This window comes from Lepidothrix coronata, unplaced genomic scaffold (assembly GCF_001604755.1).
Source record: "Lepidothrix coronata isolate B3197 unplaced genomic scaffold, Lepidothrix_coronata-1.0 Scaffold29, whole genome shotgun sequence".
NCBI lineage: Eukaryota > Metazoa > Chordata > Aves > Passeriformes > Pipridae > Lepidothrix > Lepidothrix coronata.
The window spans coordinates 6309885-6325604 of record NW_016690209.1 but is presented as its reverse complement, the minus strand read 5'-3'; the positions used below and the strand labels follow the sequence as shown (position 1 = coordinate 6325604).

At 52.4% G+C, this 15720-nt stretch overlaps 1 protein-coding gene across 1 annotated transcript in view; it reads left to right on the top strand.

Moving 5' to 3' along the window:
* Positions 1-697: 697 nt before the first annotated feature.
* XXYLT1 (xyloside xylosyltransferase 1) overlaps positions 698-15720 on the top strand; it is a 28260-nt gene continuing 13237 nt past the window's right edge. Inside the window, exons 1-3 of the mRNA XM_017810832.1 lie at positions 698-895; positions 1335-1482; positions 15434-15566. Coding sequence (XP_017666321.1) covers positions 722-895; positions 1335-1482; positions 15434-15566 — 455 coding nt within the window. The 5' untranslated portion in view covers positions 698-721. The remainder of the gene's footprint in view (positions 896-1334; positions 1483-15433; positions 15567-15720) is intronic.

Below are 15720 nucleotides of genomic sequence, written 5' to 3'. Positions count from 1 at the left end.
TATTTTTAATTAAAAAAAAAAAGTTCTCTCTCCTGCATGTTCCCCTTGTTCTTAAGCAGATGAAGTTTTAGTAAGGAAAAGAATTGAAACTGTAGAGCCGTTGGAATGGTTTAGTTTGGAAGGGACATACAAAGATTGTAGACTGAGCTCCCTACTGAAGGCAGGGCCAGCTTGGGGAAGTGTCCTGGTATCCCTCAAACAAGAGGTATAGGCTACCCTGTCCAAAATTCGGTTATTACTGCAAAGTTATGTTCTTGCTGGCCTTCAGTTCCAGTGAGGTTCTTCCTGTTTTCCCTGGCCTGAAGAAGGCAGCACAACCTCGAGTCTCCACACTTCCTGCACTCCCCCTTATCTGCACCGGGGTCATGTCCCTCGTCTCTCTTAATTATCCCAAAAATCCCTCTCATTATCTTGTGTGATTCAGTGACCTGTATCTTTCTGTGGGTGTAACGAGCTGCATGAAAGATCCTGTTCATCAGACTTTGACCAAAAAAAATTCTAAGCTTGTACAGTTTCAGTAACTGACAAGGTGCATTTGGGGTTGCTCCTGTTTCTGGGCCATAGCCACGATCCAGCGCAGGCGTGTCAGGACCCGTGCTGGTGCATGGGCTCCCGCAGGGCTGAGGGGTGCAGAGCAGTGCTGGCTGAGCACCAGCAAAGCTCCATCACAGGTGGGCTGAGATCCACATAGAGCAGTTGCTCAGCTCTGCTGTAACTCCTGATGTTTGGATTTTCATTGGTGTGCTGCAGCCCATCCTCCCTTCTCCCCTGCAGCCCTGGTGGGGTGTGCTGCAGAGATTGCCTTCATGCTGGGCTGAGGTTCAGGAAATCCGGGCTGCATCCTGGCCCTGTCACAGCCTGCCTCCGTAGCAGGGAGCAAGCCTTGGTCCTCAGGGTAAGTGATGTGGTCTGACCTCTAAACGTCATGATGCAAGAGCCTGGAGCAAACTGTCACCTCTTCTGATGGACTCCATATGGGACACCAGATATGTGGTTGCATCAGGCAGTGGGAACAGAATAGGAAAAAACCACAAAACATGGAACACACATGGTTGTGTGAGTGGATTCGAGTCTCTGCCCATCTTACAGTTATGAAATGGCTGTAAGAGTCCTTCCCTCCTTTCCCTGCTGCACGTGAGTGGCTCCTGTGGCAAGGGGACATAGAGGGGCTGGTGCAGCCAGGCCCCTTTGTGCAGCTGCAATGTCACCAGCATGATTTGTGCTTTAACAACCTACCCCCTTGCCCCGTGCTGGTGTGGGCTGAGCAAAGACTGCTGGAGCTGGGCCAGTCCCCAGAGGCAGCAGCTGAGTGGTGTTTCTGGTGTCTCTCCCAGGTAATAGTCCATGATGTGAACGAGCTGACGGAAAAGCTGTTTCCCATCGTTGAAGCCATGCAGAAACACTTCAGTGCTGGATCAGGGACCTACTACAGCGACTCCATCTTCTTCTTGTCGGTTGCAATGCATCGCATCATGCCCAAAGGTAAGGCTCTGCTGAGCCGCCTCCAGCAACACAGGCTCTCTCTTTCTTCTGCGCAGAGATGTTATCCAATACTATTTGAAATGCAAAGAAAGTCAATAAACTTCTGGGATGGGCTCCTGGGATTCTACTCCTTCCTGCAGAGTGATGGACCCATCAGTCTAAGACCGCCCACATCCAGGTCTCCACTGGGGTGAGTGTCAGGAGGTTCTCTGTGCCATATGGCAGCTGGCCATGCCCTCATGCCCTGAGAGGGTAGGAGAGGTGAGACAAGAGCAAGCGTGTCTGCCCTGTGTGTGTTTACAGCCCCCCTCACCCTTGGGGTGCCAGCAGGAGGAGGTGCTGTGTGCCCGTGGTGCGGCTGCGTGCTCCAGAGCATCGGCACAGGGCAGTTGTTGAGCCTTTCCTCTGGGCTTTGGGGAGCTCTTGGAAAGCTTTGCTGATTAGCAGCCACTGATCACTTCAGTTTCCTTATTGTGCCTTTGCTCTGCTGTTATTGACTGTGGGAACAACAATAAATCTACAGGAAAACAAGGCAGCTGGCAGAAGGGGCTTGGCTCAGCTGATGCCATGTTTTGCTTCCCTGGCTGCACACGGTTGGCTCTCCTGGGACCAGCATGCTGTCTAGCCTTTGACTGGTTACACAAGGAGGATGTTGCATCCTGGGGCTCCAAACCCCTCCAGTGGAACTCCCCCAGCCCTGCCGGTCCATTCCCAGTACTGGTCCCTGAGCTCTCCTTGTCAGCTGCCTCACTGGCCTGACACACCAGTGACGGCAGCATCCCCTTCTGGGCTGGCCACATGTCCTGCCTGGGCCGTGGCAGTGATGGCAAGGACCTCGGGATCCTGCCTGGCTGTACACCTGCCCCAGGAGGAGGTGACCAGCTTCTCAAAGTTGTTTCTGGGTGTCCTGTGGTGATGGCCAATTCCCACGTGTGTGTTGCTGAAATTGCTGTTCCTATGGCTAGCACTGCTGACACCAGCAGCTTCCTTGGCATCTGGAGCCTCTGCCCAGCCATAATATTCCCTGCAGACTTCCTACCATGGGTTTAAGGTGCACTCTTGCTGAGATGTGAGCAGATATAACTCCCCTGTGCCCTCGCTGAGTCCTGCCCAGTTTGGTTCTACCCAGTAGCTCCTATCTCTGCACTGCTTCATGAGACTTCCTCTGTCCTTTGTGGACTTGCCCCTGTCCTCCTGGCACGGCCATCCCACACTAGCTCATTAAACAGTGGGGCAGTGGTGACCCTGAGGGTCCCATCCATCCCCCGCTGATCATTACTCTGTGGGCTCCAGTAAATGTGCTGTACTTCACTCTCCATCAGACTTGGGTGGTTTTTTGTGTGTCTGGTGCTGTCTGCACTGCCAGGGCTTTGAAGTACACTGCATACAAATGATGGTATTAACGCTGGCTAATTCACTCCTCCCGATTCCCTGCTCTGTCTTTACTGTGTGCTAAAGATATCCATGTCGTGCTGCCTGCCAGCAAGAAGCTGCTCGGTCTGAAATGCCTTTTCTCAGTTCATCAACCCGACTCTGTTTGCTCTCCCTCATCCTGACTGGGCTTTCAGTGGTCTGTTCAGGGCACAGGATGTTTAAAGAGGCATTTTTACAGTTTTATGATCTTAGTTTTTGTTTCAGAAGCTGCTAGTAAAGCTGATTTATATTTCCCTTGCGAGGGAGGTCAGATTTACTGTGCTGGGTGCCTGGTGATTTATGGGGCTGGCCCGGCTCCCTGGCCCTTTCCATGTGCAGCCGGCAGTGGGTTGGAGGCAGCAGGGAAGGCTTCAGCTCTGCTGCCCATTCACAGGCTTGTGGGTGGTGTGGGAATGGCATTGGGCTCCTGCTGCTCTCCTGGCTCTGACAAGCCAGTATCTACTGGTCTCAAGAAGCCACTTAGCTAAGTTGGAGAAGAAAGGACCAAGCCTTCCTTTTGAGGCAGTATCTGCATTTTCCTTGGTGGATTTCTCCTGCCCTGAACGATGTGTCTTTTTCTGCACCTCTCCAAGCACATCTGGCTCCATAGCATTAGCACTGGTTTTTTGTGGAGGACAGATTTGATTGGAAGCTTGAGCATCCTCCAGCAGAAATGAGGGCCCTGATCTGAATATTAAACTCTCGTGTGTTTGTTTGCATTTGCATTAATCAGTCTGTGTTTTTTTTTCAGCAGCCTTTGCATTAAAGTTGCCTGGCTTTAGTTTTCCAAATTTATCATTTTTTGAAGGGAAGCATTTCCATACTATCATGACTTAGTGATTTGTTTGAAGCCTTTGAATTGTGACAGGGCACATTTGTGGGCCAATGGCACTGAAAACTGAACACCAGGGTTGTTTGTTTTTTTTAAGGACTTTTGTGGAACACGTGCTTGCTGCATGAATATTGCACTGAGGATAAATGGGGTTTGCCACTCAGCTGCTCTGTCGTTCACTGTTGCTTGGGATCCTTGCCCAAAAAACTTCCAGATCTAAAACCTGCAGTTGCCAAGTTATAATATAACAGCTTCTTAGCTGGTGTAAATCACGGAACACTCTTGCCTTAAATGTCTTACATCAGTGGAGTTAATCTGATTTAAACCAGCTGGGGACTTGGTATGCAGCACACAGAAGTGCAGACTGCATAACTCTTGTCTGTGCTCAAGGCTCATAAATCCTGTTTTAATGTGCTGTGGCCAGGCCTGGGAAGCTGGAGCAGGGCTTGATCCATCACAATGGTTCTGCAAGGGAGAAGTGATGAGAAGGTTACGCAGAGAGAGGATGAGCAGGTTCAGGTGTAGGAGGACCTGCCAGGATGAGGACAATGCCAGCATGAAATGGTGTTGGGACTTGTGGAGCAAGGCAAGGAGGAGGGAGAACAAGGATGCAGACCTTTTCATTTTCCTTTTCAGTAAGTCCATCCAGAGGGAATGTTCCCACCTGGCTTCAATCACTGTAATCACTTGTCATTTCAGTTGTATAACTTCAGAGGACCCAGCAAGCTTTTATCACCTTCCTGGTGGAGCAGGCAAGGGGAGGAGGAGTTGAGGTGACAGAAGGGCAGCTGGGACCTTCCCATGGAATTCTTGGCCCCCATCCTTGTTTCAGAAAGCATTAATTTAGCAAGTGGTTATCCTCATCAGCTGGTAGTCCAAGGGAGAGATGTCAGCATCCAGAAGCTTGGGCAGAGCTTTGAAAACTGCTGTTTGGTGTTTGACTCCATTGGTTTTGCTGACTGTGCTGCAGCAGCATGACCCTGTGGGAGAAGAGAAGGAGCAGAGGGAAAATGAGATATGATGGAGAAGCAGCTTTGTGGCTTCTCTCTGCCAACTTGGACAGAGGAGTGGAGTCCATTAGATCAGGGAAGGCTCTGAGACCTGGCTGAAGGTATTGTGCCTCATACGGAGTGAGGGTATTTAGCACAACTTGACTGAAGATGGTATTTGACAAATTGGAGGCAGCAGGGTTTCCTGGCTGTACAAACAGCTGGCTCACTTCTTGGGGAGTAGCATCATCTCAGAATGTGGCCTCCTTGTCCCCTGCTGAGTTCTCAGGGTTTCTCTCTCACTGTCCAGCCCAGCCTGAAGGCAGAAGCTGTGACCAAGGGTGGGAAGATGAGCACAAGCTGCAAAGGGCCCCTGGGCTGTCCTGTCCTCATGCAGCATCTTCCATGTGCTGTAGAGGCACTTGGGGACTTGCTGCCTGAAAATTCAGGAGCTTGGTCTGCAGGTGCGTTCGGTAAGGTTAGTGGCTTGTAGGAGGACTAAGCAGCAGTGGGAGAAGTGGGTAAGTTTCTGTGTGACTAAACAAAGATACAGAGCTACAAGGAAAGAGAAGAGTAGGACTGATGAGTATGTATTGCTGAAATTTATGGCATATTGACATGGTCTGCTGGAAAAAAAAATTGAATAGGTTTAGAGAAGGGCAGTGGCTTCTGTGTGGGACAAGCCTGTTTGACTGAGACCTTCCAGTCTGGGGGGTGCCTGGCCAAGGGTGTTACGATGTGGTCCATGAAGCCACAAGCCATGTGAGGCAGATGTTTTGTACAAGAACTGAGGGGCATCAGAGTTGGCAAGAAGTGGGTTTAAAACAGAGTGCAGTGATCTGTGGAGCGCCTCGCTGCAGGATATTGTAGGTGCTGGATTTCCTGATGGATGAGGACATCATGGCAAGCTGCTGTCTGATGAACAGCAGGGTCTCCACGAGCTGCAAGCTGCAGGAGCATGTTGGGGGGACACGGCTCTGTGTGGTGGGGGGAAGCACAGATGGCTGGTGTGGGTGAATAAGCAGCACCATGTCCAGGGAGGTGGCCGCCAGCAGGGAGCTGTGCCTTTGGCTTCATAGCTGCTGTCCAGATTTAATGTCTGTGACACACCGGGATCAGTGGGAGGTCCAGTGGTCTCCCTGGCCTCAGACTCTGAACTGGACCTTTTCTCCAGCTCATTGTCAACAGCTGTACTCATTGTTAAACATAGACCAAATTATAATGATGTTTGTTCAAACTGCTTGCTAATGACCGAGCCCCAGGCCGCTTGGGGTTTGGTGTTGCTTGCAGCAGGATCCAGCTGCTGGCTCCAGCTTGGTCTCCCATGAAACTGATATCAGCCTTTGTGTGCTCTGGGAGTACCGGCCTGGAGACAGTGGCCTCTGTGAGCATCAGCTTATGCCTTTCCCAGCGAGCAGAGCGGGAGGGAGGGCAAAGGCCAGGGAGGAGACGCTGTTGGAGCAGGCACTGAGCTGTGCTCTGCTTTCTCAGGGTACCTTGCCTGTGCTGAGGCCGAGCACTCCTGCTGCTGGCTATGAACATGGAGAGCCTGGGAGCTGGGGGAAGGGGTTAAGCAGAGAGGTATCAGGAAAATAGTCTGTTTACTGGAATAACACCTTGGCAAATAACTGTCTTCTGCTAGTGTGCTTCTGGAAAAGCTGGCAGGCAGCATCCTAAAAACATTATCCGTTGTGTTTGCAGGGGTGTGTGCGTGAGGTTCGATGCTGCAGCTGCAATGTTCAAATCTGTAGTGCAGGCTTGCCCAGGTCAGACCCTGTTTGCCCACGGGGTGCCAGGTCCCTGCACCTGATGTTTCCCCTCAGTGGCACCCCTGTGCAGAGATTTACAGTGCACAGACCCAGTGTCACACGGTGCATCAGAGCTCTCTGAGATGGAGCCTGGCAGAGGGAGATTGGGAGGCACCACTCCCTCTTCTTCCTCCTGTCAGCTGCGAAGCAATTCCTGGGGCACGGGGCAGCTGCCCACAAAACTGCAAATTACATTGTAGTAAGTGAGCGTTTTGAGAGTGCGTCACTCCTGATCCTTTCCTGCTGGCTGAGCACTGCCATCACTGCTGAGCCCCACCACACTGGGGTACACAGAGATGCAGTGGTTGGGAGAGCGCTGGGAGGAGAGTGTCCTTGTCCCAGATGTTCCAGGCCTGACTGTGCGTTACCAAAGGGGAGATGTTGTGAAGAGGCACAGAAAACTGGGGTCTGTGACAGAGTCGTGGGAGACGGCCCCAGAGCCACATGCTCCCAAGCCACAGTTCCCATGGGATGCTGCAGTAGCTGAAGGGTTTATTTTCTGGCAAAAATGTTTCCATCTCTACAGGGATGGAGGGAGTGTTAATGGTTTCTGGTGTGCTCTCATAACCTCCCTCCCTGCTTCATGCTGCAACCACGTGAAAAACATCCAGCTTCTTTTCCCAGCCTGTCTCCAGGCTGCACACACTCATGTCAAATGCTGTGATGGGGAAGAGGCTCAAGTGATCAATTTGTGAGTAATAGGGAGAGTGGTGCCAGCCATTGTTCCTTGCTGGGGTGAGCCTGTTATGCCAAGAGGGTTGTTTTTGTGATACTTTTTGGGAGCAGGCAACAGCAGACCTCTCAATAAGCCCACCCCAGGTAACCAGGGTAGGCTTTGGGCTTGTAGGGGGGTCCTCACCTGCTGAGGTGAGCCACTAACCCTGTCTGGCTGCCTGTGAGATGTGCCTCTCCTGGCAGGAGAGCTCCTTGGCCCCAGCCCTGCAGCTGTGGAGTTGTCAGGAAGGGCTGCTGTGATGAGGGGGATGCGGATGCTGCTCAGCAGGTGCCTGGAAGCCCCCTGGGTGCTGCATCACGGTGGAGACTCCTTCCCTGCAGCACTGCTGCCTCTGGGGGCCAGCACGACCTGCAGCCCCTGGGGGTAGTGTCACTTCTCATCATTTCCACTGGCTGCCCCTTGCTGCGGTGCCACCATTGATTATTTTTGGATGTCCTAGATCTGTCAGGCCAGGGCAGGCATGTGTGGCTGTTTCCCCCCTCCTCACGGAGCAGCAGAGTCTCATCATCCGGTGCTGTGGGTGGGTGCTGCTCTCCTCTGTCCCCAGCCAGACCAGCTGCCCCATCCCCAAAGGGTTGGAAGGTGCTGGGGGTCACCCAGCATTGATGCTGGGGCTGCTCTTCCCCACAGCCTCTCTCCCCGCTCTGCCATGGGTCATTAGAGCTTAGCAGGAAGAAACAAGTACAAAATCTACCTGCAGCCCCTTCCCCCAGTGTATGCAGTTAAACAGGACATGAGCACAGAAAATTTATTATCCTGTATCTCTTTTGGTTTCCCTTTCCATCTTACCTGCTTGTTACTTCACAGCTTTCCATCCACACCGTTTTGTAATTTATAGCAACCTGGAATCAAACCTTATTTTGTCTGATTAAAAGGTTTCCTGCTGCTCTTCCTCCAGCTCCAAGAAGTGTCTTCACACTCCTGCCCCAGCAGCACCATATATTAAACACACAGCAAACAGCATTTCCAGCTCCATCCTGAAAGCTGTCACATGCTCAGCGATGTTGCTGCCTTGGAGTCCAGTTAAGAGCCAAAGTGTTGAGCACCGCTAAATATTAGTCCCTCAGACCCTGATGGATTACAAGGAGACACTTGGGTGCATAGGAAAAATTAATTTCCTGGAACAAAACACATCCATCTCCTGCTGAGTCTTCGCCATCCCTCTGGAGACGGTTGTGGGGTGTGGAGCAAGGCGATCAGAGCGATGCCATCGTCAATACCTGGAGACATTGCTGCTGCTCCAGACCCCTGAGCTCACCCAGGTGCCTGCTCTGTGTGGGTGTTAGCAATGATTTGTCATCTATCTCTGGCAGGCAGCCTAATTTTTTAATTAGCTGATAGGTTGATTAGCTGCTGTGCTGCAACCACTGCTTTGCTCTACTGGGCGCCTAATCAGTGCTGCAGAAACCTGGTTAGTGCCAGGGGCATGTTAGCAGCAGGAGGCACATCCCCCCTCACCTCCTGCCCTCCCCTGGTGCCTTGTGTGCAGGGAAGGGAGGCAGTTTGATGGCAAGGGGGCTGCTGGGCTGCCCCAAGGAGCAGAGGAGACCCTTGGCTGCATGGCAGAGGTGAGGACCTGTGTTCAAGCGGGCAAGGTAAGCTGCATTGCTCATTGGCAAGCAAGCTCTGCTGGTGCAGGGCTTTGTAGGGTCGTCTTCTCTTGGGAGGGTGGTCTCTGGAGCAGCACCAGGTCCTGAGAAGGGGGACTGCAGGCCCCAGTTGCCAGCATGCTGGCAGCAAGCTCCGGGGAGTGTGCTGTGCTTGCACACCTGCAGGGGTGTCCCTGCCTCGGCTGCTTCCCCTGGGCGAGGCTCTCCGGTGCTGCCAGGGTCAGCTGCACGGGCAGTGGTGATTAATCCTGGAAGCAGAGGGGGAGTCTGTCTGTGGAGAAAACATGGCCTGGCCAGGGCAGCACACAGCCGGAGAGGAAGCTGCTCACAGCCCTGCTGACAGCAGGAGGGAGAGCAGCCAGGGGCAGCTGGCAGTGGGGGGGCAGTGAGCCAAACCCAGGGAGCCTCTAATGAAGGGCAGGATGGAGATCCCAGTGTGTTTGTGTAAATAAACTGTGTTTCCACACTGGGATTGTTGAGGCACTGGCATCGCTGCCTGGCACTGCAGCTGTGCTCATGCCCTGCTCCCTGCAGCAGCTGAGGCATTCAGGGGCAGTGGGCTCCTGCTGGGGAGCACCCTCTGGGTTGCACAGGGCCCCTCCAGAACCTGTGACCCGCTCTGTGCCCATGCCTGGCCTTGGTGCTGGCCGTGGGAGTGGAGTTTGTCTTGGCCACGCGTGTCCCTGAGCCAGCGAGGGCGGAGGATCCTGGTTTCACAGCCAGCAAGGGCAGCTCTGTGGGTCTGTGTGTTGCTGCTGGCAGGAACACTGCCCGCTGGAGCGGGGGCTGCTGCTGCCCTGCTCCAGGAGGTTTACTGACCAGGGCAGTTGTCTGAAAGTCACTGCTGGTCCTTCACAGCTCCTTCCATCCTTGGGATCTTGCCCTGTCATGGTGGGGACAGCTAAAAACTTTCTGACTTAAAGAAAAACATTGGCAGTCGGAGCCAAGCTCAAAGAGATGCAGAGAGGTGGAGGGGAAGCTGTCCAGGTGTGCCCAGTGTTTGCAGACTAGCAGACCTGAGCCCTCCAGCCCTTCTGACCCCAACTCAAAGAGCCTGGGCCACCTGGCCCTCTTCTTCTGATGGTCCAAAATGGCAAAATGCACCGCTACCCCCTGGCCCTTCCCCAGACCCCACTCCAGTCCTGCAACACCCAGAGCTGCAGCCAGCAGGGGACACTCCTGTCCCTTGGCTGCAACGTGTCACCCATGCTGCAGCCCAGCAGAAGGGTCTCAGCTGCTCTGCCTCCAGCAGCTCTCTCTCCCTGCCCATCACCCTGCCCTCTCCAGACCATTGCCCAGTCACCTCCCCCCCTGGTGTCTCCTGTAGGATGGAGGGGGATCCTACTTCCTTGTGCTGCCCAACTGGCTGTTGCTGGCTGCATGGAAAAAGGTGAAGCCGTGTGCTTGGGTCACAGAGCTCACGTGGCACTGTTGGCGATCCCAGCAGTGTCCTCCTTGGTCTCACCTCTTAAGGTGCTGGCCTTTGGCCCCAAAAGTTGCTGCTGTGATGCAGAGGAGGTGCAGGGAGGTCAAGGTGCTTCCATCTGATACATGCCAAGTGCCAGGTTAACAGTTGGACTCAATGATCTCAAAGGTCTTTTCCAACCCAGACAATTCTGTGATTCTGTGTTGGAGTCTCTCCTCCTTGTCATGGGGCATCAGAATGTTTAGGTCCTTAAAAACAGGTTTGTTGAGACAGGTGGAGATGCCAGTGGAGAGGATGGCCAGAGCAGAGCCAAATGACCACCAGCCTTGGTGACAGGTGTTTGCCTCAGGAGTGTGTGTGAGATTTGGGCACAGTGCAGCCTGGCAGGGCAGTGGCCTGTCCCCTCCTGCCATCCCACTGTTGCTTGCAGCATCTCCACTGCCAGACCAGCTGTAGGCAGGGTTTTGTACTCTGAGAGGGTTGAGTTCGTGCCACTGTGAGTCTGTCAGTGGACTGGAGAATTTCACCACCTCCAGGAGGTTTCAATTCTTGCTTCTTCTACCTACAGCTGTTAAGCCACTGCTCAGTTATCAGTGATTTAGACCACACTGTTTGCTGGACAGCTTCTGCCCTTCGCAGATGGCAGTTCTCCATTTTGCTCTTTGTTCCTGGACACAGGTTCACTCTTTTCAACTCTCCACGTCAGTGGTGACATGCCTCTGCCCCAGATCTGGCATAGTTTGTATGAAAGTGGGGGGTTAGGAGCCAAGGCCAACACTTGCACACCAAAGCTGCACCTGGGCTCAGCTTTGCCAGGGTGGTGACCCTCATACAAAGTTGTTAGGATGAGTGTAAATGAGTTTGGCTGCAGAACAGCCTGTGTTGCTCTGTGCAAACTCCACCCTTTGTATTGCCTCTTCATCTGACACTCCATCCACTGTCATGTAGTTTTAAATTCACTATTTACATTTTTTTCAGTCCATCCTCTCAACTCAGGCTAGGGAAATGTAGTCCTATCCCACAGGCAGGTTCAAGGCTGCCCATCCATAGGCTGCTCTGAACAATGGCAGCACTTCAAAAAGGGCCCTAGAGAGGTAAGAGCTGCTGCAGGATTTCTCACTGCACAGCATCCCCGGAGCTCTGGCTCAATCAGCCAAAGCAGCTCTTCTCCTCCCTGTACCCCCTGCTGCCACTCATGGTCCTGCTTGATGTTTCTGGGAAGAGCATTTACACAGTCATAGAATCATACAATGGTTTGGATTGGAAGGGACCTTAAAGATCATCTGTTTCCAACCCCACTGCCACGGACATTGATGCCACCCACTAGGTCAGGTTGCTCATCTAGACCAAATTTCCTCCTAAGTATCTCATCGTGTGTTGGTGGATGGCCTGGCTTGCTGCATGCTCACTCTGTCCCTGCTGTGCTGTGGCGTCCATGCTTCCTGGCAAGGGCTGTCAGACTTGCTGCAGAAGCTGTCCCATGCCACAGGGGCTCCTGGACATCACTCAGAGCATCCAGACAACCTGCCAGGCCCCTCAGCACACACACACACAGGGTGCCTTTCCGTGCGCTGGCATAGCTCTGCTGAGTCCTGGCAGAGAATGCAGGGCAGCAGGACATAGGGGGGTTGACATGACTTCTGCCTGCCTGTGCCCCCTTGCTGAGATGAGGCTGTGAGATCATCCCTGGAGCTGGCCTTTCTCTTCTGGACATGGCTGGAGGGAGGATTTGAGCCAAGCCTGGAGCACAGCCCTGCTGTGGCTGCTGGTATAAGGCTGCAGTAAAACATTATGAGCTTTTAATGGGGCCAACCTGTGTTGTAAAGCTGTCACTGCTAATGGAGACCATCTCTACTTTGAGTGGCACAGCTCCCCTTTCCATGCCGTGGCTGGAAGAGCTGGAGCTGAGCGGAATGGAGGGTGATACACAGTATGGCAAAGTTAGAAAACTCACTGCTGAGCAGAACACTCTCAGCCTTTCCCCACATTTCCAGCTGGATCCCTCCAAGCAGTTTATGCCTAAGAGAGCACGCGATTCCTCCACCCCCACATGGCAGCCAGGACAAAGCGCTTGATACATCATAAATATTAGTGCCTGGCCCCTTGCCAGTCCCAGTCAGAGAAATCATCTCAGCCATTAATCTGAACATGCAAGCTGCATCTGGCAAAGTGGTGCTTAGTGTCACCCATGCTCAGTTGTGTCTGCAGTGTTGCAGTTCATGCTTGCTTTAAAGAAAAATTAAAAAAAAAAAAAGAAAAACAAGAAAGAAAAAGAAAAAAAGAAAAATAAGAAGTACTTGATGCTTACTGGGTCTAATTTCTTAGTGGGTGTTTCCTGGGGTCTCTGCTGGCACAGCATGGGACCAGTATGCGGGGGCGAGCCCAAGACAGGGAGCCTCTAATGAAGGGCAGGATGGAGAACCCAGCGTGTTTGTGTAAATAAACAGTGCGTCTCCATGCTGGGCTTCTTGTGGCGCTGGCATCGCTGCCTGGCACTGCAGCTGCACTCGTGCTCTGCTCCCTGCTCGGCCAAGGCTTTTGGGGATGGCCAGATGCTGCTGCTGGGCAGCACCCTCTGGGTTGCGTGGGACCCTCTGGAGCTTTTCACCTGGGGCGGGCAGGGCTGGGATTGGAGCTTCCTCCCAGCTCAGCTTTCGTTCTCCGCTGTGATTAATTGCAGTTGGCATTCATCTGTAATTTTAGAGAACAATCGGATGGCGTGCCTCACAGCTGATTTAACTGAAACCTGATGATGCGTCAGAAGGCTGCTGTGCACTGGGTGTAGTTGTGCTGGGATCCCTCTGGGAACCCCTTCCCCTCTTTCTGGCTTTGGCAGTACCTTGGAGGGCTCAGGCTCCCCCTGTGTTTTTTTGGGGCTGAGCTTGTGCTGTAGCTCTGAGGTCTCCTTGCCCTGGAGTTTTGTGACTAGTCTGGATATTCTCAAGTGCAGTAGCATCAAGGTTTTGGGGTTTTGCCCTGCTGTGGTATGGGCCACTGGGGAGGTTTGGTGTATTTGGGATACATGTCTTGTTCCTTGTTGCACAAATCTGCTGCTTTGCTTATTCACATGCTTGAGTTGCACTGGCCATTTCTAAGGCAGTTCAGAAGCCTAGGGGAAATTGCTTTCAGGTCAAGACCTGCTTTAGCCTGTGGTGAATTACTGCGCCTGGGTTTTAAATCTTTGCAAACAGAGGATTATGGTGATGGTAAATACTAGGTAGACCTGGGGATTGCCGTACTGCCGGATGAAGGGAGCATGGCCTTTCCCTTTAGCAGATAGAGCATGATGGATGTGAAAAAAATAAATTGAGATACAGCCTGGGTTGTATCTTAGATACTATTTCTCCTTGATTTATATTTCTGCTTGGATGCTTCACAGAGTAAGCAGTATATTTCTTGCTTAACCTCACAGGGCCTTTTCATTCTTAAATGAGGACAGCGTGGTAGGTATGACCAATTGCCAAGAGTCCCGGATTAGTGCAAGATCTGCAAAAAATTCAGAGCTGCCGTACAGCCCAGCATCTGCTTGAAACACAAACACCAAGTGATGAGCATGTTTGAAATGGCGAAGCTGCACTCCCATGCCAGGCAATAGCTGCTGGTGCCTGGCTGCTCTCTGGGTCTCTAGTCCCAGTGGTGGCTTTGGGGGCTTAAAACAGAGCAATGCCTCCTGCTCTCAGCAGCCCAGTGGTAGCCAACAGCCTATCCTGAGCATGAGGGAGTGAGGAACTGTAGTGGTGGGAAGGCTGGAGTGTCAGCACTGCCCCAGTGACACCAGCCTGATGGAAACCCTGCCCGTAGGCATGGCAGATGCAGGCAGCAGAAGGTGAGGGCAGGCAGGGCTTGTCCTCCTGCCTGCAGGTACTTGGCAGGAGGAAAGATGAGGGCCTGGTTTGCTAATTGCTGTGGAAGTGGTGGTGACAGGCAGGTGTAGCCTGCAGGGAGCTGTAAGGGCACTTGTGCATGATGAGTGGGGCCGAAACAGGTTGACACAATCCAATTAGTGCTGAGTGCTAAGCAACCTGGCCAATTTGCTCTTGGCTTTTATAACACATATAAATAGCGGTGGCATTACATAATGCCATGGGGGATGGCTCCACTCCACTCACAGTCCCTAAGGAGGGCTGAAGATGCTCATAGCTTTGCCTGTGGCTGGGGGAATCCATCTGATGGTCTGACCTGTTGCAGTGTTTGTGTTTGCTGCATTGTACTGGGCCTGCTGCAATCCATACAGCATCCCCAGATCCACATGGGACAAACAGCCTTGACAAGGCACATCTCCTGTACTTTCTCCCAGGCAGCATCTCCATCCATCAGTCTCATGTCCTGCAGCGGAGACAGGTGACAAATTTGGGCAGAGGCTTGACCCTGTTGCTGAGCTCAGGCCTGGCCTTGGTAATGACGTTCTCCAGTCTCTCCTTGTTCTTGATTTCCCACTGCAAGTGGAAGATGCTTCTATGTCTGCATAACTCTCCTTATCTCTGACCACCAGCAAGAATAAAGTCTTCCAGGCTGCTGCAGATTACCAGCCATGCTGTACAGGCAGGACTTTGTAATTTCTGCCTTTGGGGAAGGCTGTGGCAACCTGCTGGGAGCTAATGGGCTTGTGCAGGTGATCCTGAAGGTGTCATGTGGCTGCCTGATGTCTGTGATGGGAATTGCTCTGGTTTGTCAGGCCAGGGATGGCTGCTTTCTGGGCTTGAGGTGGGAAACGCTCATGGAGTTGGCAGGTTTTCCCAGTAGTAGGTAGCAGAAGTAAGGATGGGGTTTTGTGTGGCTGCTCCTGCAGAAGACTGGATTGAAGCTGCTTCTTGTTTTTGTCAGTCATATGGAAAAACAGTCTTCTGGAAAGAAGGAGGGAGTGGATAGAAGCAGGAGGTCACCAGAAAGTATTCCTGAAGTAAATCATGCCTAAAATATACAGTGGTAAAGGCTCTCGTGATGGTTGAAGGTCAGTAGCTTCATGCAGAGGTTGCAGCTAGATTGGTTTTGCCCTGACTTGGCTGAGTCTTGCCCATGGAGCTGAATGCTCACCATGCACCAAATCCTCATGGGGAGCAGTTCATCAGGTAGCCACTGGTAATCACTGGTTACAGTTTTGTCTTATATAGCTGACTTTCCCCATTTGTGCTTTCAGAAATAACACAGATCATCCAGGTAGACTTGGACCTGAAGTACAAGACCAACATCCGAGACCTGTTTGATGAGTTTGACAATTTCCCAGAGGGAGCAGTGATTGGAATTGCCAGGGAAATGCAACCAGTGTACAGGTAAAGCTCCCTCCCTATGGGGGCCAGGGTGTGGACAGTGGGTGGCTGGTGTGTCTTCTCTTCAACTCAGGTTGGGCTTCTAGGGCTAAATGGTCTTCCTGCTTTAATCCCAGCAGGGGAACTTAATCTGAAACTTGTAGGTAGGTATGAGCAA